At 40.1% G+C, this 27,862-nt stretch overlaps 1 protein-coding gene across 1 annotated transcript in view; it reads left to right on the forward strand.

Annotated features, from left to right (window-relative positions):
- The window catches only part of LOC126184464 (DNA mismatch repair protein Msh2), a 220,434-nt gene that overhangs the window by 49,149 nt on the left and 143,423 nt on the right, over positions 1-27,862 (forward strand). The window contains exons 3-4 of the mRNA XM_049926855.1: positions 11,154-11,271; positions 27,082-27,224. Coding sequence (XP_049782812.1) covers positions 11,154-11,271; positions 27,082-27,224 — 261 coding nt within the window. The remainder of the gene's footprint in view (positions 1-11,153; positions 11,272-27,081; positions 27,225-27,862) is intronic.

Genomic DNA, 27,862 nt, shown 5'->3' on the forward strand with positions numbered 1-27,862 from the left:
AAGCTGGGAATGACACATTGAATGTCAATGAAGAGAAATTATATTGGTAGTTATATGAGTGAATAAACTGTGCAGGCAAATTTATTTATTGATGGTTATCAGTAATTGAGTTACAATAATGAAATATTTGCAGGGCAAAAAACAGATGTGTATGGTAAGAGAACTTTTTACTTGGATAGTGAAGAGAGTAATGTAAGTGAGGTTGACAATACTGATAATATTGCAGATGGTAATGAGAATAATGAGATACATGTTTTTATGATTAATTGATGGTGGCAACAGATGGTTGTGGGGAGCAGTAACTTAATGAGTTGTTGAATGGAAGTGATAAGTATATTTAAAGGTTTTGCTGGCATAGTGAAGGTGTAGAGCATGCAAACAGCAACTGCTGTTAGTGAGTTTGGTGGTGAACTAAAGTGGTATATGTGAAGTGAAAAATTTGCTTAAGTTTAAAATTTTGGGGGTCATATTGTCAGGGGTGTATTTTAGGTTAAGGTTTTTGGGGTCAATTTTGGATGACTTCACATTTTTTGTGATTTAGAGTCAACGACCACTTTTTGAACCATACAGATATCTTGTCTAAATAGTTCTGCAATTTGTTTTGATCATCTGATGACATGAAGATAGTAGATGACAGCATCATCTTCAAGCAATCTAAGAAGGCTAGTCAATTTCTCCTAATTTCTTTATGTAGATCAGGAACACAGAGGGCCTATAGTACTCCCTTGGAAACATCAGATATTACTTCTGTTTTTCTTGATGACTTTTGGTCAGTTATTTTTAACTGTGACCTCTCGATGACAGGAAATCATGACTGCAGTCACACAACCCAGGTGATAATCCATAGGCAGACAATCTGATTGGAAGTCACTTGTAAGGAATGGTATCAAAAGCGCTCTGGAAATCTATAAATATTTAATTAGTTTGCCCGTTGGTAGCATTCATTACTTTGAGAGAAAAAAGAGCTAGCCGTGTTTCACAAGAATGATATTTTCTGAATCCGTGTCGGCGGTTTGTCAATAAATTGTTTTCTTTGAGGGAGCTCACACAGTCTGAAAACAGTATATGTTCCAAAATCTTACCACAAATTGAGAGTAGCGATATTGGTCTGTAATTCAGCAGATTACTCCTATTTCCTTTCTTGGGTATTGGTTTTACTTTCCAATTTTTGGGTATGGATCTTTTGACTAGCTAGCTGTTGTATATGATTGCTAAATATGGAGCTATTGTATCAACATATTCTGAAAGGAGCCTGACTGGTATACAATCTGGACTGGAGACCTTGCCTAAGTAATTTAATGTGCTTCACTACAATGAGGATACCTAATTCTAAGTTGTTCATGGTAGCAGTTATTCTTGATTCAAATTCTGGAATATTTACTTCGTGTTCTTTTGTGAAGGAATTACAGAAAAAAATGTGGTTAGTAACTGTTTTAGTGGCACTGTCACCTATAACATCATAATTGTTATCATGCAGCGGAAGTATTGATTGTGTCTTTCCGCTGGTGTACTTTTCATATGACCAGACTCTCTTTGGATTTTCTGCCAGATTTTGGAACAAGGTTTCGTTGTGGAAACTAGTTGAAGCAGGTTGCATTGAAGTTTACACTAAATTTCAAGCTTCTGTAAAACTTTGCAAGTCTTGGAGGTTTTGTGTTCTTTTAAATTTGACATGTTTTTTTGTTGCTTCTGCAACAGTGTTCTGACCTGTTTTGTGTACCGTGGCAGATCAGTACCATCTCTTAGCAATTTATTCGATATATATTTCTCAATTGCCATTAATACTATTCCTTTGAATTTAAACCACATCTTGTCTACACTTACATTGTCGAATTGGAATAACTTGAGGCTGCCTCTTAGGAAGGCATCAAGTGAATTTTTACCTACCCTCCTTTTTTAGATGCATTTTGCAATTATTTTTAGTAGGTTTGGATGTTGAGGTATTAACCCTTGCTACAACCACCTTATTGTCACTAATCCCTGTATCCATCATGATGCTCCCTATTTGCTCATTATTATTTATTTACATTTTGGAGACATGATTTAAAGGTCTTAATTGTTTAATCACTTATAGGTGCTATTATCTTCCGTCGGGGGCTCAGGTTTATTCTGGTAAATTTTCCTATTAATAATTGACCATCATGAACAGAGAGACCATTCAGTAATTTAACTAATGATGATACTGCTCAATTTCCCTTCGTCTATAAAAAAAAATTCAGTTAGAGCACTTGAAGTTACTCTGGGAAAAACTACAGCTTCTCTTTCACAGCTAATTAGGTGCAGTAAAAGTGAACTGAACTGCTTCTTAGAGGGGCCAACATTCCTTAAAGGTGCCCTATATATTGCTACAATTGAAAGAGTAGAATTAATTACATAAATTTCAATGGAAAACATTTCATAACATTGCTTGAAACAAGAATCAGGTATTTCAGTTGATCTGCACTTGACAGTTCAGAAAAAAAATAACCACTCCTCATCTTTTTCTTTGTTTCCTGAAGGTGAAGACTTCAGATTGCAGTCAGGCATTAAGTCTTTCCACCCCTGAGCAGATGTGATGATGCTCAGTGTGTGAGGAAGCAAGCTGGGATATTTTTACTTCCGCCCTTGTTTTGCTATCTGCCTCTTTAAATTCGTTGCTTTTTCCCAGTTTTAACTAATTACCAGCTACATGCATGAATATAATCTTCATTTTCATAAAAGAGAAAGGTTGGCCCTCAGTTTTAAAGAATGTAACACCAGATCTAATTTTGTGCTTTGTTTTATGTACGTAATTGATTTTCTAATTTATTTCAACTATTCCTAGTTAGTATGTTTCATTATAGGGCAAGATCAGTGATTGTTTCATAACTGAAATTCTGTTTTTGACGTATAAACAAATATAAATTTTGTAGTAATTGTAAACCTTTGGAAGATGAAATGCTAGTAAGCTTAAAGTATCTATTTGGCTCTATTCGAAAACATGTTAGTAAAGCCAGCCATTATTTAATTCCAAAGTAATTAACAGTTTTGTCGAAAGTATTGTTTACGTAATTATATTTATTAATTTCATGATTTAAACAAATAATTTGGTTTAACTCTTGTAGTAGAAGTAACTATTAAAAAGAACTGATTTTTCGATGTACTCAGTTAATTTAATGAGTGAAGTTTTAATTGTGATTTCTGTAAATAAAACTTCAAGCAATGTGTAGTTTCAGCACCTATTATTGTGATGATACATAAGGGCCTAATTTTTGGTCACGAAACAGTCATTCCACGGCCTACTTTCAAACGGGGAACCTGTGTTGGCTACAACGACAACAATGCATCAACTAATCAGTGAAAGAAGTGTTACACCAATAGGCCGTGTGTTAAAGCAATGACAGTGACTGTTCAATTTATTTGAAAGACTGTGAACTTTGTGGCGAGATTTTTACTGCTCGTAGATGTACAACAGTAGAGTATTGTAGCAGTATGTGGATGTTTGCCTACAAACTATTAATGAGGCTAATGAAAAATTAAAAAATACTGCACTGGCCATATTAAATGTGTATATGGGGAGTTGTGAAAAGTGAAAGTAAACATCTGTGAAAAGCGACTGTGCACCTGTCGGCTACATTATTTACCGTATTCAGTGTCCAAATTACTAACCCCATTTTTCAGCCAGTGTATCGATGCAGTACGTCGACACCGGGGACAACAAATGAACTTTTTTTCATAGAGTTGAGTTCTTTCACTATTACTGCATTTAAAATGGTACCATATGTTTTTGTCCTCCCCCCCCCCCCCCCCCCCCTGGTGCGTTGACATGCATGCTGTCATTGGTAAACAAATCTCTAATAAAACTACTTACATATACAAGTATAGTAAGAGTTTGCAAGTCTTTGCAAATTTTTGGTCATTGTTGAGATGGCTTCATTTACACAGGGCTATGGGATCAAGTCATAAGTCTTACGAATATTCACAGCCTTGAGGAATGCTCACAACCATGGAGATATTAAGTGCAGACAATTTCTCCTCAGGCACTTGTATAATGTTATAATGGACATTGGCCCTGTGACAAGGCTGTACAGTTCTTGCATGCAAGCCAGGGACCTCAGTAATAGCAACTACTAGCAAATTGGCAGTTGGTCCCTCTGTCAGGAGTTGCTTTGCTTGTGGGTACCAATTGTGATTTTAAAACCCAACAACTGCTCACAACTTCATTCCTCCACAGTTGTCCTGTTTGTGTCAGGACCCATCAAACACTAAATTCTTTGTGTGGTGTTATTTACACTTGGCTGCTAGATGGTCTAACTGAGGGAGAAATCAAAACTTACTTCTCTGATCAGGGCACACTTTTTCTCGTGTTTGATGAAGTAGTGCTTCCAGCATAGATCAAAGCACGCCAAAAAATCATCACAGTCTGACCGTACATTCTGAACCTGATGCGCTGCTGCCAGTGTCAGAGTTACTCACACTTGAATGTTGTGGAGAAACCTGGCCAAATGTGTTACTTGTGGTAGGGATGCTCACGAGGGCGATTGTTTGCCTCCTCCTTTCTGCTGTATCAGTTTCATTGGTAACCATGCAGCCTCATCCCGAGAATGTCCCTTGTATGTCGACAAGTGGTCTGTTCAGGAGAGCTGGGTGAAGGAAAAAATGCCTTACCCTGTCACTCGCAAGTTATTGGTGGGTCAAAAGCCCTGCATTTTATCATCTGACACGTACAGTACTGTTCTTGCCACACTTGGCTCCACAAAGGACATGCCCATGCAGACTTGTGACCTCAAATTCAGCACCACTCTTGTAAAATCACCCAGTGTTATGGTAGTATTCTCATCTCCTTCACCTCCAGCTGAACAACAAGCCACCAAATTTTTGCCTATGGCAGTGAAATCTCCTGTTACACACCTGCAAGCAGGAAAAGACAGAAGGAATACTCCCCCGAAGACTTTTTATGTCCCTCCAGCCAACAAACATCTGAGTCTTCATCTGCCAACCGCAAAGGCTCCAAGAAATCAAACAAAGGATAAAGGTCTTCACCTTCACTGATTCTGAGATCCTCATCAATGGTGTGTGCATGTGATACTGTCACCTGACTAACCTCCATTTTTGCCAGTGTGCAGTGCTAATCATTTTTCTGTTCTGGAATCCACAGACCTATTGAGGGGGAATGCTAACATCTTTGTAGATATTATGGAGCAGAATCCCTAGTCTGTGCACCCTGTAGCAGTGAGTCTTAGAAAGTTGGCACTTGGCAGCTGCTGAGATGAAAGCCCTTATTTTTTTCCCTCCTCCCCTTTCCCCGTCATGATTCTCCTCCAGTGGAACGTTCAGGGCATTATATTCAACAAGGAGGAATTACGGCTGATCTTTCAGTGTCCACTTTTCTGCCTCCAGGAAACAAATTGCGTCCTCATGACCACTTCAATCTCTTGCATTTCTCTCCGGTCTACTTTGACCTTCCCCTGAGGACAACATTCCATCTCTCAGGGGAGTCATGCTGCTCACCCAGAATGAGATTCATACTCAAACCATCTCGCTGAACACACGGCTGCAAGCTGTTGCGGTCCGCATTTTTCTTCCTCGCTTCACCCTTTCTCTTTGTACCATCTACATCCCTCCGTCACTCGGTATTACCAAAGCAGACTTTCTCCAGCTTGGTGTGCAACTCCCTCATCCCTTTTTGCTGCTCAGTGACTTTTAATGTGCACTATCCCCTTTGGGGCTTTCGTAGAACCTGTCAGAGAGGAGCCTTCTTTGCTGACCATCTCAGTCAACTCAACCTCATCTGCCTTAACACTGGAGCACCCATGTCACTTTCAGACTTCACAGACACCTATTACCATTTAGACCTCTCGTTGTCCACTTCCCATCTTGCCCATCATCTTGAGTAGCCTGTTCTCTCTGACATGTACTTCAGTGACCATTTCTTATGTGCTATCCATTAGCTGACTCCTACCCCACCTATGTGTAAACCCAGTTGGCAGATTTCTAAAGTCAACTGGAGGCTTTACTACTGCATGGTGACCTTCCATGAACCTTTCCCCAGTTGTGATGGCCAGAGTACCTCACAAACATTACCTTTACCAACGCTGAACATTCCATTCCTTGCACTTCACCTTTACCATGCTGTGTCCTGGTCCCTTGGTGCAGTGAGGCATGCTGTGAGGCAATTCGCATGCAGAGATGTGCTCTTCACATTTTTCACTGTCGTCCTATGATCGTGAACTGCTTTTGTTATAAACAGTTGCGTGCGCCATGTCCTCGCATTCTTCGGGATAGCAAAAAAGGTAGCTCGATTTCATTTACTAGTTCTTTCAACAGTTCCACTCCATCTTCTGTCATGTGGGCCAACCTCAGACGGCTCTCTGGGACCAAGGTCCCTTCCCCACTTTCCGGCCTGACCATAGCAGATGATATCGTTGTGGACCTTACTGCTATCTTCAACACCTTGTCCCGCTATTTTGTGGAGATTTCAAGCTCCACCCACTATCATCCTGCCTTTCTCCATTGGAAATGAGTGGAGGAGGCTCGGGTGATACCCTTCTCCTCTCAGAATTGTGGAAGCTGCAATGCCGCCTTTGCTATGCCAGAGCTAGATCGTGCTGTCATGTCATCCTGATCTTCCGCCCCAGGGCTGGGCAATGTTCACATTTAGATGTTGCAGCACAATTTTCTTGCAGGCAAGCATGTTCTTATTCATATGTAGAATCGCATCTTGGAGGATGGCACATTACCCAGATGCTGGCATGAAGCCACTGTCATACCAATACCTAAGCTTGGTAAAGACAAACACCTTCCTTCTAGCTACCACACTATTTCTCTCTGCTGTGTTTGTAAGGTAATGGAACGTATGATTCATGCTTGGCTGGAATGGTGGCTCAAGTGTCGCAATCAACTAACCACTGCTCAATGCGTGCTGTTCTGCAGTTGACCATCTCGTCACTTTGTCAACCCATGTCATGAACAGTTTTCTGTGGAACTACCAGACTGTGGCCATGTTTTTACGTTTGGGGGACGCCTGTGACACCTGCTGGAGGACTGGTATCCTCTGTACTCCGCACGTGGAGCTTCTGAGGCTGTCTGCTCTGTTTCCTTCAGGAATTTTTAAAAGGTAGTTTCTAAAGTACATGTGGGTTCCGCCTTGTCGGACAAGTTTATCCAGGGAAACAGGGTGCCTCAGGCCACTGTCCTCAGCATAGTCCTCTTTGATATTGCCATTAACCCCATAAAGGCTGGGCATCTGCAGCTCCCTTTTAGTTAACGATTTTGCCATCTATTGCAGTTCTCCACGAACTTGATTCATTAAGAGGCATCTTCAGCAATGTGTCGATCATCTTCACTCATGGAGCATCGACAATGGCTTTTGTTCTTCCACTGACTAAACTGTTTGTTTGAATTTCTAGCAGCACAATGGGTTTCTTCCACTGTCTTGGGCCTGTTGCTCTGCAGTTTGCTGAAACTATGAATGTCCTGGGGATTATGCTTGATAGGAAGCTTTCTTAGTCCTCCCACATATCTTCCCTGGTCACCAGCTGTACCCAGTCCCCAGTGTTCTACATGTCCTCAGCAGTACTTCCTGGGGAGCGGATCGGACCACCCTCCTCCCTTCATGCCAATCCCTTGTCCGTTTGAAACTAGACTGTGTGTTTCATTTATGCATCTGCATATCTGTCCACCATTGTGCCATCCATTTGGCCACTGGCACCTTTTACAATAGCCTGGATGAGAGTCTCTGTGCAGAAACTGCTGAATTACCGATGTGATGGCCTCCTCAGCGGATACATGTACCGTTTGTCTGCCATGCCTGGCCGCCCATCCTATGCCTCCTTCGATGGCTCCTTTGACTGCCAGTATGGGGCACATTCCTCTTCTATGTTGCCTCTTGGAGTTCGTGTTCAGCTGTTGCTCCGGCTTCATGGTACCTGCTACTTTCCCAGTGGGTGTGAATCCTTCACCACCTTGGCTTCGTGCAGCGGCCTGTGTTCCCTTGGACTTAATTTGCTGCCTAAGGACATTACTCCAGATTCAGTCTATTGCTGTAAGTTTCTTGACCTTCACGTAGAACTTAGTGATATTACCTATGTGTATGCTGATGGGTCTTGGACTGACTGTGGTGTCAGGTGTGCCTTCATCATTGGCACCAACCATTTTCAGTACCTGCTTCCAGAACACTGCTCAGTATTTGCAGCAGAGCTCTTCGCCCTGTATCAGGCCACGCAGTACATCTGACGACACAGGCTTTTCAATTGTCATCTGCTCCGATCCTCTCAGTGCCTTCAGAGCCTGTGTGTGCCTTACACAGTCCATCCCTTAGTGCAATGGGTACAAGAAAGCTTACACTTGCTCACTCTTGAGACAGCCACTGTGATGTTTATGTGGCTCTCTTGCCACGTCACACAGACAGGAAACGAGGATGCTGACGCTGTTGCCAAGGCTGCAGTTCTCCTTTCTTGGCCAGCTACTTCTTCCATTCCTTCTGATGATCCCTGTGTTGCCATCTGTCAGCCAGTGATGCCACTTTGGTGTAACCACTGGTTTTCCCTTCATGGGAACAAGCTCTGAGGAACTAAACCTCTCCCAGCTGTTTGGCCGGCCTCCTCTCGGCCTGAGGAGATCGTTTTAACTAGGTTGCATATTGGGAACTGTCATTTTAGCCATCGCCATTTGCTAAGTGGTGATCCCCTATCCCCACCACATTGTGCTCATTGTCATCAACCTTTGGCAGTTTACCATTTCATGACTGAATGCCCTTTTTTTAACCACTTACATTCTAATTTATGTTTACCATTTGAGTTATCTACCCTTACAGCGAATGACGTGGGGGGCTGTTGACCGCATTTTATGTTTTATCCATCGTAGCAATATAGCAAAGAACATTTAATCTCTAGTTCAGGACCTCCGCTGTCTGTACGAAGTATTTTCAGGACCTTTATCCAAGAGGAAGCCCTTGTTTTTCACTGCCTTTCCTTCTGTTGATTGGGCTTAATATGTAGTCGCTTTTAACTCCTTTTTCGTTTTAGTGTTCTAAGGTTCTGACATGGGTGCGTATGACTTCAGTTGTTTTTGCATCCTAAAAGGAAACAAAACAAAACAAACTGACCTCCAGTTCCTCATTAAAACCTCAGGCTCCTCACATGGACTAACACCTCAATCCATAGAACTTCTTAACCGACTCACACTACACAGCTTCAGCTTTTACCTTCTTCCTCAGATTCACAAATTCTATCACCCTGTCCATCCTATAGTTGCTGGCTTCAAAGCACCCACCAAATGTATACCTGCCTTAGCTGATAAACACCTGCAACCCATAGTACAAAGATTTTGCTTCTATATTAAAGACACCAACAATTTCGTGGATTGTCTGAAATCTGTGCCCATTCCACTCCCACCAAACATTTTGCTTGCCACCATTGATATCACTTCCCTCTCTAACAATGTCTCTCACGTAGGTGGTCTGTCTGCTGCTGAACATTTCCTCAGTCAGTGCCCACCTGATTCTGAACATAAGACATCCTTCGTGCTCACCTTAATCAACTTTATACTTCGCAACAGCTGTTTCACCTTTGAGGAGGAGACATACAAACAGATCAGGGCTACATCCATGGGACTGAGGACGACTCCTTTCCAAGCCAGCCTTTTCATGGGTCACTTGGAAGGGGCTTTCCCGGGATCCATAAGCCTTCAGCCCCTGGTTTGGTTTAGATACAGTGATGACATCTTTGCCATATGGACTCATGATGAAGCTGACCTGTTAAAATTACTGACGTTTCTAAACACATTCTTACAATTAAATTTCACATGGACCTATTCCAAATTTTCTGCCATTTTCCTTGATTTTGATCTCATCCTCTTCAAAGGCCAGCTACACACTTCTGTCCACATTAAACCTACTAGCAAACAACAGTACTTAGATTCTGACAATTGCCATATTGTCCATGTCGGATGATCCTTCCCATGCAGACCCTTTACAGCAATACGCCACCATTCTCACCTCACCTTCACTGGGTGTAATTATCCCACCAGCCTAGTGCAAAAACAGATTTCCGGGGAGCACACCATTTGTCCCTGAGTATTATTCTGGTACTGACTGTGTTAATCAGCTATTTCAACAAAGCTATGACTTTCGAAAATCATGCCGTGAAATAGTGTACATTCTGTCTGAGATTTTGTCCACCTCACCTGGAATGGCTTTTTGTTGCTCTCCCAATCTCAGCAATACCCTTGTTAGATCCTGTGCTCCTTTTGCTCCCATCTCCCTACCCTATTCCTCCAACCCCTGTGACCGTCCCTGCTGCAAGACTTGCCCTGTTCACCCTCCTACCACCACCTATAGCAGCCCTGTAACTAGCAAAAGGGAGAGCCATTTGTGAAATGACAGATGTCATATGCCAACTGGTACGTAAACACTGTCCGGCCTTTTAAATCAGCATGACTAGCACCAAGTAATTAGTTAGGATGACTGGGCATAGGCAGGGAGTATGTACCGGCAGCACACAATATTCTGTTGCAGAGAATTCTCAACAACGGTACCTCGGTGCCTGTTTCACTACACTCACCATATGGATTCTTCCCTCAGACACTAGTTTTTCAGAACTCCGCATGTGGGAACTAGCAGTACAACATATTCTTGGTTATTGCCACCCGCCCAGACTTAAATATACGTTAATTTCTTCCGACTTAGCATTTCTCCTTTCTTCACTCCATTTTAGTTATCTACATCTTTTATTTTCAGATGTATCTATTTTTTGCTGTCCCCCTTCCACCTTCATTACATACAATCCACTTAGGTTTTTTATTCTTACTAACTTGTGCACAATGTTTTAGACGTAATATCTGTCTTGCATATTACCCTGTCTTCTACCTTTAAGCTCTCGGGTTTTCAAGTCTTGTCCAGTGCAGTCCTCAACAATCAGTCTTTCTGCCACATCCTGTCTAGTAAATCTCTTCTGACCCAGAGTCCTGGGAGACTTTTCCAAACTATACCCCTTTTCTGCGTCTCCTGTTGCCACTTGGAGAATAGATTTTTTTTACCTATCCAATGACATTATATTGTCAAAAATTGATTATTTTTGTTGTTTTGTTAGTGTAATGTATCACATGACGTTTACATGGTGGTTCCTCTAGCATATGTCACTGCTAATGTTTTAGTATGGGTATTTAACATGTTATTTTTGTGATGTATTTTTCAGAAACCATCAAGTACAATACAATTTTTTGATAGAAATGGATTGTATGTGCTACATGGAAAGGATGCTGTATTTGCTGCAAAAGAGATCTACAAGTCAGATGTGAGATACCTACAATCAGGTATGTGTTGAGGCTAAATTTATAATGATGAAAATTACAAAAAAAAAAAAAAATCACAATACAATTTGTGTCCAAGTCAATGTATGTGGATCCTTTAATACTTCAGGAGAGATATATATTGTTGCATGCTATGTTATCATAACTTTGTAAGATGGTACAAAAGGCAGGTTTGTGAGTTTGCAGAAGATTGAGTGAAAATCATTGTGTGACAAAAATCATATTGTGTGACTATAATGAATTAAGTCAGTCTCATCCCCCATGATGAGTTTTTCCAGAATAGAATCGTCTGCATTTTGTATTTCAGTCAAGTTGCACCAGATGTCCATGTGTCGTTTAGGAGTCAAGGTATACAGGACAAACTTTGTACATGGTTATATCTTCTTCAAAACATTCAGGAGAATGTCTTAAACAGTTAATTAAGAGATGTTCCACCACCTGACTCCATAGGCTCCTAAGCTGCATTCTCAGTTCAAGTTCCATAAAATAAATAATATAATTCATCCAGTTGTGAACATTATTAGCTGTGGGTACTGTGAACAGCCAGATTTCTTGATGGAAAGAGTAAAAAATGATACTTTTCAAAATAAATATTCGGTGGATAATAGTAAAATCTTGGTAAATGAAATTAAAAATGTGGAATGTAACCAAGAAACAAAATTAATATCGTTTGACATTACTAATTTGTACAAATAACTGTAGAAATTGTAGAGAAATACCTGCTCGCTTATGGAAAAAAAACATGTAATAGATAAACAAATTAAATATATTACACAGTTCAATTATTTTGAATTTAATGGAAAACTGTTTAAACAGCCAGATGGCCTCACAAAGGGTTATTCGTCAATGCGCATTCTAACAGACGTTTTATAAATCCACTAGGAGAATTATTTTTAGAAATTATGTGTAGTAGCCACCAGAAAGATCGCGGGAGGCGCACATTGGCACGGCGCGTCATGGACGGTAGTTGCCGCAAGTAGAGTCCCGTCCACCAGAGGGCACGCGAGAATTCGGACGCGCCCTCTGCCGGCGTAACAACAAGAACAACAACAACAACTCCGGCAGGACAGGCGGAGCGCAGTCAGTCAACATCGGGCATGCCTAGGACACAGTCCCGGTCTACGCTAAGTGAAGTGCGACGTAACGTGAACAGTGTTACTACATTATGCTTCTACAGAATTAGGCATTCAGTCCTACTTTTAAGATATGTGAGTGATACTTTGATTATATAGAACTTGTGATGGAGTAGACCAACTCTTGGACATTTTTAATGATCATAATGAGAAAATTAATTTCATTTCTCAGTTGCAAAATGAAAATTGTGAGCTAGATATTTTGGATTTCATTTCAACCACAATAGATGACAGAATAACTTCCAATATTTTTTATAAAGCAACAAGCACCAACCAAATTGTACCTGCTGATTCAGCACATTCTCAGTCCCACAAGACAGCTTTCTTTGATTCAGCTATTTATCGCACTGTAGTGATGGCTTTATCACCAGCTAACCTTAAGAAAAAGAAATTAATTTAATTAAAACAGTAGCTTGTAATAATGGTTATGAATCCTGAATAGCAGAAGAAATTTTTGAAGCAAAAGCTAATAGTTCAGTACTCCAGGTAACTGTCAAAATACTGGTGACAATAAAAGAAAACTTATTTCAATACCTTACTTAGGTAACATATCGTATAGCATTCAGCATCTGTTGGTTAAGAAATATGGATGCTAAGCTTGCATTCTCCACAAATAACAGGCAACAAAAACATGTAACCTATAATTTAAAAATTTCAAATGAAGCATCAAGTAGCTCAGGAGTTCGAAAACTTGTTTACGGTACGTGTCCTGTGTCTTATATCTGACAGGCCAGTAGGGTCTTTAACGTAAGATACAAGGAACACCTGTTAGGGAAGAAGTGTAGTAGTGTTACTAATTCCACTTTAGCAGAGCATTTATTAATATTAGGACACAATCCAAGAGAAGTAGATGAAATGACGTTTCTACATGAAGAGAAGAAAGGGTGGGAGCTTGATGCCTTTGAAGAACTTGAACTCTTGAGACATATGATCAACAATAATGGCCTCATATTAAATGAACAACTACAGTTGAGAAACAAAAGTTTCTATAATTCTTTTAAGCCACTGCTCGCAAGTGTATGATGTTTTGGCTCATGTTCTTTTTCACTTCCATTTAGGAAATGTTGGTTTCACTTTACTTAGAGGACTCCATATTTCATTACTGATAACATGCCAGGTGGCACTGTATTCTGGTTGTGCAAGTATCTGTATAAAAAATTTCTTTTTTGCACACTATCTTATATTTTTGTTTTTGGCATTTGTAATATCTTATGGGAGTCCTGCTGTAATGTGTTCTTTGTTACACTTGAGCATATATTCTTGTAATCAGTCATTTTATTCATTTTGTTTAAAGAAATGTTCTATATTCTCTTTTACAATGTCCTTCCCCGTACTCTGAACAATTTCTTTTATTTGAAACACTTAAATGTATACTATACTGATGTATTACTGCTTCAAGTATGTATTTCATACAGCTGAGCATTTATCATACCACTAGCACTAGGCACGTGGTACACACTGACAAGGGGAGGCCGCCAATTGTGAAATTCAGATTCGATTCATACTGCGCATAATGAAAGCTCATGGCCAGAGGTGTAATGTGGCAAAGCACCAAGATGCACTTCTCAGCCGTTGTCGAGAAAATCGACAGTTAAAAGAAACCGTTTCGGTGAAATACTCTCTACGATTAATAATTTTCTACAGCGTCGTGGCGCAACGGTAAGCACTCGGGTTCGTAATCCGAAGGTCGCCGGATCGAATATCGCGCCATGCAAAATTTTTTTATTATTAGTTTTTTGTAATTCAAATATGAATTGCTTATGCATGTTGGTGAAGGTGGATCGCTCTCCAATTGTACCGCCTCCATTTTTCCGTTTTGTCTAACAGGGTGTACCAAAGCTCTCACGTCCGCACTGATTTTCGACGATGTTATAAGTTGCTCTAGGGACCGCATCTACCTTCTTTCGAAGTTAGCAGGCAACTACGCTGTTATGCGGTGGCTAGTTTCGGCCTATTCAACATCTGTCCTTCAAGTGTAACGAGCGAAAACGGAGTTTATATTTCATACCTGCCACAGCAAATTTGTGTTCGTGGGGTTTCTATTCTAATTCGAACGCTCGACTTACGCTATACATATTCGTCTCGGAATATCGTTTCTACGTCTTCTGTTAACTATACGTGATTAACATTATGAAGACAATTAATAACATATATATAGAGTGTGTGTGTGTGTGTGTGTGTGTGTGTGTGTGTGTGTGTGTGTGTGTGTGTGTGTGTGTGTACACATTTGAATTACAGAAAACAAATACTAAAAAAAAAAAAAAAAATATAGGTTTCGATCCGGCAACCTTCGGATTACGAACCCGAGCGCTTACCACTGCGCCACGACGCTGTGCAAAACTTTTAATCTTAGAGAGTATTTCACCGCAACGGTTTATTTTAACTCGATTTTTTCGACAACCACTGAGAAGTGCATCTTGGTGCTTTGCCACATAACACCTCTGGCCATGAGCTTTTATTATGCGCAGTATGAATTGAATCTGAATTTCACAATTGGCGGCCTCCCCTTGTGAGCTATGTTTACATGGCATTGTAACTATTTGCCACACATTTGGTTCAATGTCTGTTCTTATAACAAGCTGTATCTGTGGAGTAACTCTTGCTGTTGTTCATGGCAGACTTGATCTATGATTAATGCTATCTGACTGTTTTAGCTCGTAATATATGCTCATAATTTAATGTAATGTAAATTATGCAAGTGCCAATTTTATGCCTTGTATTTCAGTTCACTGTTGTAATGTTTTGGTTATTTTAGATATTTATTGTGTAATATGTTTAAAACATTATAAGGGACTTTTTATGCCTTCTGAAGCAGATACCTAGTGGTACTGAAACTTGGTCAGTGCTTACTACAATAAACTTTCTGTAGCTGGTTGGCTGTATACATCATTTATTGAAAGTTCATATATGGTTGCTGCTGTTGTAGTAGAAGTACTGCAATTATTAACTTCATTAGTTCATAGTCAGGATTTACTCACATTGCCACTATATGCTCTCAAACCCTTGTCATATTAAAACAGTAATTTCTTAAAAAAACTATCATTTTAACGCCTTCTCATGGTAAAAGTCTTATTTCTTGCATAACTATGGTGTAATACAGGTACTGTTTGTGTGAAACCCTGGTTTGATTAGCCGTTCGATGCATGACTTTTATCTGTTGCCCAATTACATACCACGGTTCCAATAGATCAATTGTCTAATAAGATATTTTGAATTAAAAAAAGTACTTTGTGGATGTTATGGGTGAATATTTTGTTTTTAGGATTTATCAGTATAAATAAGACAGCTGAGATCATTTTAGCAGTGTTGTTAACATAAAAAGAGTATTTTTCAATCCTGAATAATTATCTTTGAATAAATCAAGTCATGAAAATTGAAACATAAGCTATCAATATTATTTATCACAAGCTGTTTACAAATTGCTGAGTATGTTATTGACAAAGAACAAATCATTGAACAAAAAAGCATCACACTAATTATTACAATTATTGCACACCACACTGCTATGGTCCTGGCATGCATGTTTTGTGTACTAACAGTGCATTTTTTTTTTTTTTTTTTTTTTTTTTTTATTCTTTGAAGCAGGGCACAATGAACATTTCCCCTTTCAATGACCCACTGTGTTGTTGCTGTTACTACTGCTGTTTTGTGTTTGAGGGTTAGTAATGAACTACTCAACATCGGGGTGTATGGATTTCTGTTGAAAGGAATTAAGAGCCTCTGGTTAATGGCTGGATCAACTTCATTGACATTTCCATGTTGAATAGTCTCCTCTTCTGCCAAAGCCCTTGGTGATATGTGGGATGTTTTGTTGAGTAAAGAATAAAGGCAAAAAAAAAAAAAAATTGGCTGTATGCATCCATTACGTTGCACCAGAGAGACATGGATCAGCATTTAGTTTTTGTTTTGCTTGCATAATTGCGCCCTAGCTGGTCCACACCATCCTTCGTTTGGTTATAAAATTTCACAATATAGGAACATTGCAAACTTGCTTTTCTTTTGTGAAATACAAACAAACTACCGTTGCTTCTTTCATAAATGAAAATAGACTTTATCCCTTTCAGGGGAAGTGGTTCCATTTGAAACCACCTACAATTTTCTCATTTAGTGGCAAAAGGGCAGTGGCTACATTTGGGGACACCATTCAGCAGGCTAGTTGGTGCTGCCCTCTAGCAGTTGTCACTGGAACCGCTTCAAAATCTGTAATTCTTAGCAAGTAATGAGGCGAGTTGAATTTCCATTTTTGTACGCTGTGTAGGAACGTCTTTGTTCTCAAATTGTGGCTGTATTCTTCTGTATTAGGTAACTTTTAAGCTTGTATTAAATGCAGAATGCTGTTCTGTTTACATTAATACTATATGTACTGCAATAATAACCAAAAAAATGCATTTATTTCCACGAATGTTGTGGTGGTCCCATTTGAAACCACTACTCCTGTAATGGCAGCATTAGTAGGTGTGACAATTTTCTTTTTTTCAGTTTCACATGATGTATTCTCACAGACTAAAGGATGAGGAAATTCTGGAGTGCGTTTTCGCAAATATTCCTTTAGATCCTGACTCACAGATTGGCATTAGCAGTGACAGTGAAAATGATGTGCTAGCTGAAGACAGTGATCCGGATTTGCAAATGAAAACACCTGTTTTATCTCAAATTATTTCGGAAAGTGAGTGTGAGGACCATTTTGACAATGACAGTGATGATAGTTTCAGCACTAATGATGATTTGCCACAGTCTTCCATTGCGAATTTTCCATGGAGAAGGGTGTCAGTACAATGAAGTTTGCCGCCAATTTTTCAGAGGAAGCTGGTGTACAAGGAAAACTTAAAAATGACAGTGAAGGTATGAAACCAGTAGATTTTTTTTGTGTCTGTTTTTTGACACTATGTTAGAACACACAGTTTTCCAGTCTAACCTGTACACAACACAGAAAGGTGGCAATTACAGGCCTGTTTCTAGAGCAGAACTAAAAGTATTTTTGGCTATAAACATTTTAATGAGAATCAAGAAACCTTGTTATTATCGTGATTGCTGGTCATCCCATAAGGAACTTAGAGATGAGTACATTTCCTCATTAATGTCGGTAAAAAGGTTCAGCTGGATTTTAACACATATTCACATCAATGACAACACTGTTATGCCTTCAAAGGAGAGCAGAAATTATGACAAATTATATAAAATCCATCCACTAATCAATCAGATACTGATAAACTTCAAAGAAATCTATCCACATACTAAGGAGCAAGCTATAGATGAATGCATGGTGAAGTTCAAAGGACGAATCGCATTCAAACAATATATGCCCCAAAAGCCAATCAAGAGGGGATACAAAGTCTGGGTCAGAGCTGATAAGCTTGGATATATTTGTGATTTCCAGATATATACTGGAAAAGTTGAAGGCATAGTGGAAAAATCCTTTGGAGAGAGAATTGTGGAAAGGGATACCACATATACTTTGACAATTTTTTTTTTTTTTACCAATGTCTCACTTTTACAGAAGCTAAAAGATGACAGACTTTTTGCCTGTGGAACAATTAGATCACACAGAAAAGGACTTCCTACACTAAAAACAGACAAAGAGTTGCAAAGAGGAGAGTTTGACTGGTCAGTTAGTTCTGATGGCATTGCCTGCTGCATCAAATGGAAAGACGAACATGTAGTCATGTTGCTGTCTACAATTTATTCGCCTGCATGTGTTGAAGAAGTCAGCTGTAAAGAAAAGGATGGAAAAATCACAAAGGTACCTTGCCCAAAAATAGTGAAAACATATAATGCAAATATGGGATGTGTCGATAAGGCAGATATGATGAACAGTTTTTATGTAATTGACAGAAAATCACGAAGGTGGTGGCTAAGATTATTTTGGTATATACAGGGTGTTTCAAAAATGACCAGTATATTTGAAACGGCAATAAAAACTAAACGAGCAGCGATAGAAATACACCGTTTGTTGCAATATGCTTGGGACAACAGTACATTTTCAGGCAGACAAACTTTCGAAATTACAGTAGTTACAATTTTCAACAACAGATGGCGCTGCGGTCTGGGAAACTCTATAGTACGATATTTTCCACATATCCACCATGCGTAGCAATAATATGGCGTAGTCTCTGAATGAAATTACCTGAAACCTTTGACAACGTGTCTGGCGGAATGGCTTCACATGCAGATGAGATGTACTGCTTCAGCTGTTCAATTGTTTCTGGATTCTGGCGGTACACCTGGTCTTTCAAGTGTCCCCACAGAAAGAAGTCACAGGGGTTCATGTCTGGCGAATAGGGAGGCCAATCCACGCCGCCTCCTGTGTGTTTCGGATAGCCCAAAGCAATCTCATGATCATCGAAATATTCATTCAGGAAATTAAAGACGACGGCCGTGCGATGTGGCCAGGCACCATCTTGCATAAACCATGAGGTATTCGCAGTGTCGTCTAAGGCAGTTTGTACTGCCACAAATTCACGAAGAATGTCCAGACAGCGTGATGCAGTAATCGTTTCGGATCTGAAAAATGGGCCAATGATACCTTTGGAAGAAATGGCGGCCCAGACCAGTACTTTTTGAGGATGCAGGGATGATGGGACTGCAACATGGGGCTTTTCGGTTCCCCATATGCGCCAGTTCTGTTTATTGACGAAGCCGTCCAGGTAAAAATAAGCTTCGTCAGTAAACCAAATGCTGCCCACATGCATATCGCCGTCATCAATCCTGTGCACTATATCGTTAGCGAATGTCTCTCGTGCAGCAATGGTAGCGGCGCTGAGGGGTTGCTGCGTTTGAATTTTGTATGGATAGAGGTGTAAACTCTGGCGCATGAGACGATACGTGGACGTTGGCGTCATTTGGACCGCAGCTGCAACACGGCGAACGGAAACCCGAGGCCGCTGTTGGATCACCTGCTGCACTAGATGCGCGTTGCCCTCTGTGGTTGCTGTACGCGGTCGCCCTACCTTTCCAGCAAGTTCATCCGTCACGTTCCCAGTCCGTTGAAATTTTTCAAACAGATCCTTTATTGTATCGCTTTTCGGTCCTTTGGTTACATTAAACCTCCGTTGAAAACTTCGTCTTGTTGCAACAACACTGTGTTCTAGGCGGTGGAATTCCAACACCAGAAAAATCCTCTGTTCTAAGGAATAAACCATGTTGTCTACAGCACACTTGCACATTGTGAACAGCACACGGTTACAGCAGAAAGACGATGTACAGAATGGCGCACCCACAGACTGCGTTGTCTTCTATATCTTTCACATCACTTGCAGTGCCATCTGTTGTTGAAAATTGTAACTACTGTAATTTCGAAAGTTTGTCCGCCTGAAAATGTACTGTTGTCCCAAGCATATTGCAACAAATGGTGTATTTCTATCGCTGCTTGTTTAGCTTTTATTGCCGTTTCAGATATACCGGTCATTTTTGAAACACCCTGTAGTTGATATTTCTATTGGAAATGCATTTATTCTGTTTCGCTTATGTAATCCAACAGTGAAGCAAGTGCTACAGGATTTTCGAAGACGTTTTGTCACAGGCATGGTAGGCAGTAATATCTTCAAAGATAGTCCTGGCCATCCCAGTACACTGTCAGAACCATCTGCAAAAAAATTCAAAACTGTTGTTCCCCATGAGAAACGCATATTGGAAGCAAAACATCTGCCAAAACATGGGAACTCAAGGCGCAGTGTGAACTGCAGCTCCATTTGAAACCTCCCTGTATGTGTTCAGTTTATGTATATTTCATTTAATTTTTACATTTTTCTGTCTCACTGTATGAAAATTAATACAATAAAAACAAGGAAAAATTAAAAATTATTATTATTATTATTTTTTATTTTGCCCCTGAAAGGATTAATTGACATGTCTTCTACCATTGTTTTCATCTCTTCTGGAATTTCTCTTCTATTCATCCTCATTGTTCCCACAAGAGTTAGGTTTTTACTCAAGAGATTGAGTGCCAGTGGCACACTTGTAAAATAATCATCTACTATAATATTTCTGGGTGTACCAGCAGCATTTGCCTACAAGGGTCTTCACTATGGTAAGGCCCAAATTTTATTCACTGTGTAGCAAACCCCAACAACATTTCTATACTGCTTCATACACTCATAACAATCTATTGCAATATTTCAACCTCTTATACTACGCAAGTGTATGCTATCTGACAGATGAACAAGGTTGCAAGTTGTAACAATGCATTTCCCACAATCAGAACAATACACACGTGTGCCAATGATGCATTCACAGAATTCCAACAAACAGTAATTGATTACAACTCAATCTAATACAATATAATGACACTACAGTACAAACTTCAGTGTCCATTGGACCTAGGTTATGTAAATGTGTAGTATAAAGAAGATAATATAATTGACACTTTTTAATGACACAGATTTCTTATAGAATCTCTCATGTTATTGAATATTGCAAGTGGACATACGTGATGAGTGATGTCTTAATTTCAAGACTTTCGTACAGCAATGAAAAGTTAATTCTCTCTGGGTTTGTTGGAATTAGGATATGCATACTAAGGTTGAGAGAGGACCCAATGGCCATAATCAGATCAGGGTCTGAGCAGCCAGAGTTAGCAGTCACTTGTGTGTGAGCTGTACTTGCTTGTGTTAATGCATGTGTGTTTTTCTTTTCTGTTGAAGGCTGTGGCCAAAAACTTTGTGTGCCTATTTGCAACTCAGTGCATCATCTTTACAGTGAGGAGCAATCTATCCTTTCCATAATTATTGATATCCCAGCCTGGGTTTTTCATTGTTTGTAAAAGTAAATAAAAATATTCCTCCTCTATTATATGTTCTTCATTCAGTAGTGTGTTGTATGTTTTCAGCTGTTCTCTGATCCCTTCTGCGTCGTGTTGTATACTCGCATTTTCTCTTTCTGCCACTATCATGCCTTCCCTGTATGATCTTTTGCTTCATACCTAACTGTGTAGCATTTTCTTGGTACCATTACTGTCCTCCTCTAGTCTTTCAGTGATTATTTCCCGTCTTCTCTCCATTTGTTCTTTCACAACATTTTTAACCCTAAGTTTCTTGTCTCTATGTGCCTGTTCCAATGTTTTCAGTTTTTGAGCTTCTACTGGTTCTTCTAAGCAAAGAAGGGAAAGCAGAAAGGTGGAAGGAGTATATAGAGGGTCTATACAAGGACGATGTACTTGAGGACAATATTATGGAAATAGAAGAGGATGTAGATGAAGATGAAATGGGAGATATGATACTGCGTGAAGAGTTTGACAGAGCACTGAAAGACCTGAGTCGAAACATAGCTCCGGGAGTAGACAACGTTCCATTAGAACTACTGACAGCCTTGGGGAGAGCCAGTCCTGACAAAACTCTACTATCTGGTGAGCAAGATGTAGGAGACAGGCGAAATACCCTCAGACTTCAAGAAGAATATAATAATTCCAATCCCAAAGAAAGCAGGTGTTGACAGATGTGAAAATTACCGACCTATCAGTTTAATAAGTCATGGCTGCAAAATACTAATGCAAATTCTTTACAGACGAATGGAAAAACTAGTAGAAGCTGACCTCGGGGAAGATCAGTTTGGATTCCGTGGAAATATCGGAACATGTGAGGCAATACTGACCCTACGACTTAGAAGCTAGATTAAGGAAAGGCAAACCTACGTTCCTAGCATTTGTAGGCGTAGAGAAAGCTTTTGACAATGTTGACTGGAATACTCTCTTCCAAATTCTGAAGGTGGCAGGGGTAAAATACAGGGAGCAAAAAGCTATTTACAGTTTGTACAGAAACCAGATGGCAGTTATAAGAGTCAAGGGGCATGAAAGGGAAGCAGCAGTTGGGAAGGGAGTGAGACAGGGTTGTAGCCTCTCCCCGGTGTTATTCAATCTGTATATTGAGCAAGCAGTGAAGGAAACAAAAGAAAAATTTGGAGTAGGTATTAAAATCCATGAAGAAGAAATAAAAACTTTGAGGTTTGCCGATGACATTGTAATTCTGTCAGAGACAGCACAGGACTTGGAAGAGCAGTTGAACGGAATGGATAGTGTCTTGAAAGGAGGATATAAGATGAACATCACAAAAGTAAAACAAGGATAATGGAATGTAGTCGAATTAAGTTGGGTGATGCTGTGGGAATTAGATTAGGAAACGAGACACTTAAAGTAGTAAAGGAGTTTTGCTATTTGGGGAGCAAAATAACTGATGATGGTCGAAGTAGAGAGGATATAAAATGTAGACTGGCAATGGCAAGGAAAGCGACTCCAAAGAAGAAAAATTTGTTAACATCGAGTATAGGTTTAAGTGTCAGGAAGTCGTTTCTGAAAGTATTTGTATGGAGTGTAGCCATGTATGGAAGTGAAACATGGACGATAAATAGTTTGGACAAGAAGAGAATAGAAGCTTTCGAAATGTGGTGCTACAGAAGAATGCTGAAGATTAAATGGGTAGATCACATAACTAATGAGGAAGTATTGAATAGGATTGGGGTGAAGAGAAATTTGTGGCACAACTTGACTAGAAGAAGGGATTGGTTGGTAGGACATGATCTGAGGCATCGAGGGATCACCAGTTTAGTATTGGAGGGCAGTGTGGAGGGTAAAAATCGTAGAGGGAGACCAAGAGATGAATACACTAAGCAGATTCAGAAGGATGTGGGTTGCAGTAGGTACTGGGAGATGAAGAAGCTTGCATAGGATAGAGTAGCATGGAGAGCTGCATCAAACCAGTCTCAGGACTGAATACCACAACAACAACTGGTTTGATCTCTTGGGTTTGTATTTTTTTTATTTTTATTTATTTATTTTCCGTTCTGTAGTAACTTCCTTGGCCCTGCCGTTCCACCAGTTGGTTTCATTTTGTTTTACTATACCACCCACTTGTTTTACCACAGATGTGTACATTGCAGTTAACTGATGTTGTCTTACATTTTTTCCACTCTTCATTTGCAGTACCTGTTTCATTTGTTGGTAACTTTGAACTTATCAGACTTTATTGGTGTTCATTTCCACTTTCTTTAGTCTCCATTCTTTAATCTTAGTCACTTTCCTTAAACACTTGGTAAAGGTGTCAATAACAATAGGCCAACGGTAATTCCAGTAGGGACTGGCAGTCAATATGCAGATGTTACCAAGGGGCACTGGGCTTGGGCAAATCGAAAAATTTTTGTGGCCGAGCAGCCTTGTGTTCAGCACATGCTGGACATTGTGAAGTAAGTTGTGCTGTTCAAGCACCCTTGGTGACTCATGTGCAGTGGCGTCGGGCAAGCTGCTTAGTGCGTACAATACCCCAATGGCCTTGATGAGGAAGGTGAAGAATTTCCTTTTAAAGCAAATGTGCCACAACCACATGAGTCTGATCAGTGTCTGTATGTAAGGGAGTGACACTGCTGGACTGATAAGCTGTACTGCAGCGCAAAATAATGGCATACAACCGGATTGCTAATCCACTTCATTGAATGTGGCCAACCAGTGTGGAGGTACTGAAACAGAACCTTGAGGCTGGTGTCCACAGCTGCTGCCTGAGCAATCCGTCTGTGGTTGATGGGAAAACTATCAAGTGTTTCAGTGTGGAAGCAAGAATCTTCTGAGGTGTCAAACGCTGAATCAGTGGCAGCTGCTAGGCGAGAAGGTGTGTCTGCATTCGAATGCTTAGCTGGTGCCAGTTTCGTACCGATAATTGCAGAGGAGCAGAGACCAATACTGCAACTTTTGTGCTGTGCAGAGGGACTGGCTTTCAAGGGCTGAAGAATAAGGTGAAAGGCTTATGATCCGTAACCAAGTAAAATTTTGCGCTATACAGGCATTGATGGAATTTGGCCACCCCACATAGGACAGGAAGAGCTTCCTTCACAGCTGCGAATAATTGCACTGTGCTTTGTTGAGGAGTTAGGATGTGACGGCAGTTGGCCTGTCCAAAGGTCCAATTCCATAAGAGCATGTGTCGGGCATGACTGGTTTAGCAGGATCAAAATGTACCAAACAATTATTGCTCAGTAAAGCTTCTTTCAGTTTCTGAAATGCAACTTGACTCTCCTTAGTCCAATCAAACTGAACATTCTTTCATCAAAGATTATGCAATGGAGTTGTAGTCTGTGCATTATTTGGAATGAACCAGATGTAATGAGTTGGTGTACCCTGCACAACATGGAGTTCACTGATGTTACCAGGAATTTGTAAGTCCTATATGGCAGTTAAGTGTGACTGGAAAGGGTGGATACCTCGGCTGTTGATAACGTGTCCCAAATATTCAGTCTCAGTGTAGAAGAAGGAGCAATTGTCTTTATTATGCTTCAGCCCAGCATCTTAGAGCACTTGAAACAATATCCTGAGATCGACAAAAGTTCAGCAGGAATACAACTCAAAACTACTGTCATCCAAATAATTCAAACAAGAAGGAACTGTAGCAGTCAACTGTGATAAGTAGTTTTGAAAAATTGCACGTGCGAACACAATGCCAAAGGGCAATTGCAAAAACTTAGATAACCCAATGTGGGTTTTGATCACAAAAACTTACTATGCCTAGTCATCCATGGGTAGCTGCAAATAAGCATTGCAGTGATCAGTCTTAGAAAAGAAGTGACCTGCACCAAGTTTGCCTATGGGTTTCTCAGGCTGTGGCAAAGGAAGATAGTCAATCACCATCTGTGGATTTACCATATTTTGACTGAAAGTTTCTTACCAATCATTAAAAGTGATGCCCACTGACTGGCTGCTAAAAGGGAAATCGCACCATTATCATACTGAGATAAGTGTTCCTAGGCCACTTGATCTCTGATTATGTGAGGGATGGACTGTACTCAGCAAAAGAGTGGTTGCACGTTGCCTTTCATGTTAATGTGAGACTCAGAATTATTAGCTTTGCTTAGGCCATCTCGAAAAGACACTAAATTCGTCACAAAATTCAGTTACCCTGTCTGTAGGCACAAAGAAGTTCGTAGAGAGTAAATCGTCTTGAATGTGCAAACCAAGCAGATCAAGAGTCCGTACCAAAAATATTTCCACTGTCACATGAGCACTAAACTGTGAATGAAATTGTTTTAGTAATGTTAGGAAATGTAGCAGGGAGACTGTGAATACCTAGTACAGGAATGTCATGTCCACCATACCCAGAAAGAGTTGCCCGAGATTTTTATAAATTGGTCTTCCTCAAAAGTTCGCATGTGCTTCTATTCAAAAGAGTCACAGACATACCAGTCTCAAATTGCATGAATATTTTACATTTGCCAATCTGCAGAATGACAAACAATTTATTAGTTTTATGCTGGATGGAAGAATTGTGAGACTTCTTCACTGTTGCACTTTGTTTGCACTGATTGACACTAGCATCACTATTTGGCTTTGAAACAATTGCATTTATGTTGATTGACTGAGACCTTGGAGAATGTGCAAAGAGCTTATTGAGCATTTCTGCAGGCAGGCAGATTGAATCCAACCATGCTTATCACAGTGATAACACTTGTCATCATGACAGGGCGTGCTTGCCACTTGTGCATCACAAAAAACTGAGGGCAGGTTTTAACTCCACTAGTCTGTTGCCGAGTACACCGGTTTTCTTTATGTCGCCACCCTGGCCAAGACTTTGCCTCCTTCGATGCACAAAGTACAGCCATGACCTGCTTACCATTACTCTGAACTGTGGAATCAGTCTACCACTGTACGTACTATCACATGAGTCCTGATTGTTCATTAATTCCAAAACCAGCAGCAAGCTAGGTTCAGGAAACTTGAGGCCCTTGAAAGATTTTGAGTAATGGCATCCCTAATCATGGCATCACTATAATAATGTCTGCACTCACACTAGAATTTGCTATGGCATGTAAGTCATCTTAAGTTGGCCACCCGCTGCGTATTTGTCTGACTGGGTTGCCTCTGTAAGCAAAAGAATTTGTAATGCACAGTTGCCGCATTAATCTGGTGGTCATCATACTCATTCCTTCATAAGGAACACTTTCAGGGCAAGCGGTGGGAAAAAGTTGGCAGGTGAACTGCTAGAGGGACACTCAACTGTTGCAAGAAAATGTGGTTGGCTCTAATTTCCTTCATTGTGATGCACTGCGAAGTGTGTGAGCCAGCTGCACGTAGTATTCGAACCAGTCTTCTTGTTTGGAATTGAATGTGTAGAATGGCAGTGTGGAAACAGGTGCCCCTTGCTGTGGCAATGCTGGAGACTGCATTGCTGGTTTGATGGCACATCAAGCAGTCTGCCATCATTTCTGTGAGGTGGTGCAACTGCTGCACCCGAAACTGAACAATCTGAGTTACTGACAGTTCTTGCAGAGGACTGACCATGATGAAAAAAGTATTCTTTGTAGAGAGGTTATTTCTTACACACAAATCTGCCGATGTGCACACATAAAATTGACAACATTATCCTAGGTTTTGAAACAAATAATTCGCTTCTTGGAAAGTAATGAGAGATAGTTTGTGGAAGGTTAAAAGAAAAAGCAGGTAACTCAGATCACAGGATGAGACACTCATACAACATAAAATAGCCTCCATTTCACATTCATTTGCGAAGTATTTACTTAGATGTGCATATACACGGAAACAAACTATAATTTTTCATAAAGACTGATGTTAAAATTAGGTCTTCGTATTTGACTACTAGACTGAATAATACAAATGATGGGTGTTTGTAATGTGACATTCTTGTTACGTTACAGTGGGTTTCTTTCTATTTTGACCCCTTTTTTTTTTTTTTTTTTTTTTTTTTTTTTACAGATGGAGGTAAACTCGAGTATACCTGTTTGAAGAAGGCGGCATTTGATCGCTTTGTGAAACATTTGTTGATTGAAAGACAGTATCGTGTAGAAGTTTTTACTTGTTCTGGTGATGACGACTCTACGTGGACAGCAACATACAAGGTTAGTGTATTAGCTTCTCTTTATTTAATTTGGTTTCATTATGAAATTTGAGTGTAAATATCAGACGTCTGCATATGTGGTAGTACAATTTGCTTGTTAATCCTAGCCAAGGTGTTTATTTAATTCTGTCTGTAATAAAAACTAATTGTGTTTTGGGGTGCCAAGAGCAAACCCAGCATCTGCTTTGCTAACACTGTTTAAAGCGAAATTTATGTGATTAGCCTTAATTACTCTGCAGTTCACAATTAAGTTCCTGGCAGAGGGTTAATTGAACCATCCTCAAGCTATTTCTCTACCATCCTCCTCCCCTACATCAACATCCTACATAAATACTCCGCAATTCACCATACGGCATGTGACGGAGGTTACCCTGTTCCACTACCAGTCATTTCTTTTCCTGTTCCACTCACAAGCAGAGCGAGTGAAAAATGACTGTTATATACCTCCATACATATTTCTCATATTTTATCTTTGTGGTCCTTAAATGTATGCTGGAGGCAGTAGAATCCTACTGTAGTAAACTCCAAATGCTGGTTCTCTAAATTTTCTCAAAAGTGTTCCTCAAAAAGAATGTTGCCCTCTCCAGGGATTCCCATTTGAGTTCCTGAAGCATGTGTGTAACACTTGGGTGTTGTTCG

The sequence above is a fragment of the Schistocerca cancellata genome, chromosome 4 (genome assembly GCF_023864275.1).
Source record: "Schistocerca cancellata isolate TAMUIC-IGC-003103 chromosome 4, iqSchCanc2.1, whole genome shotgun sequence".
Taxonomy (NCBI): domain Eukaryota; kingdom Metazoa; phylum Arthropoda; class Insecta; order Orthoptera; family Acrididae; genus Schistocerca; species Schistocerca cancellata.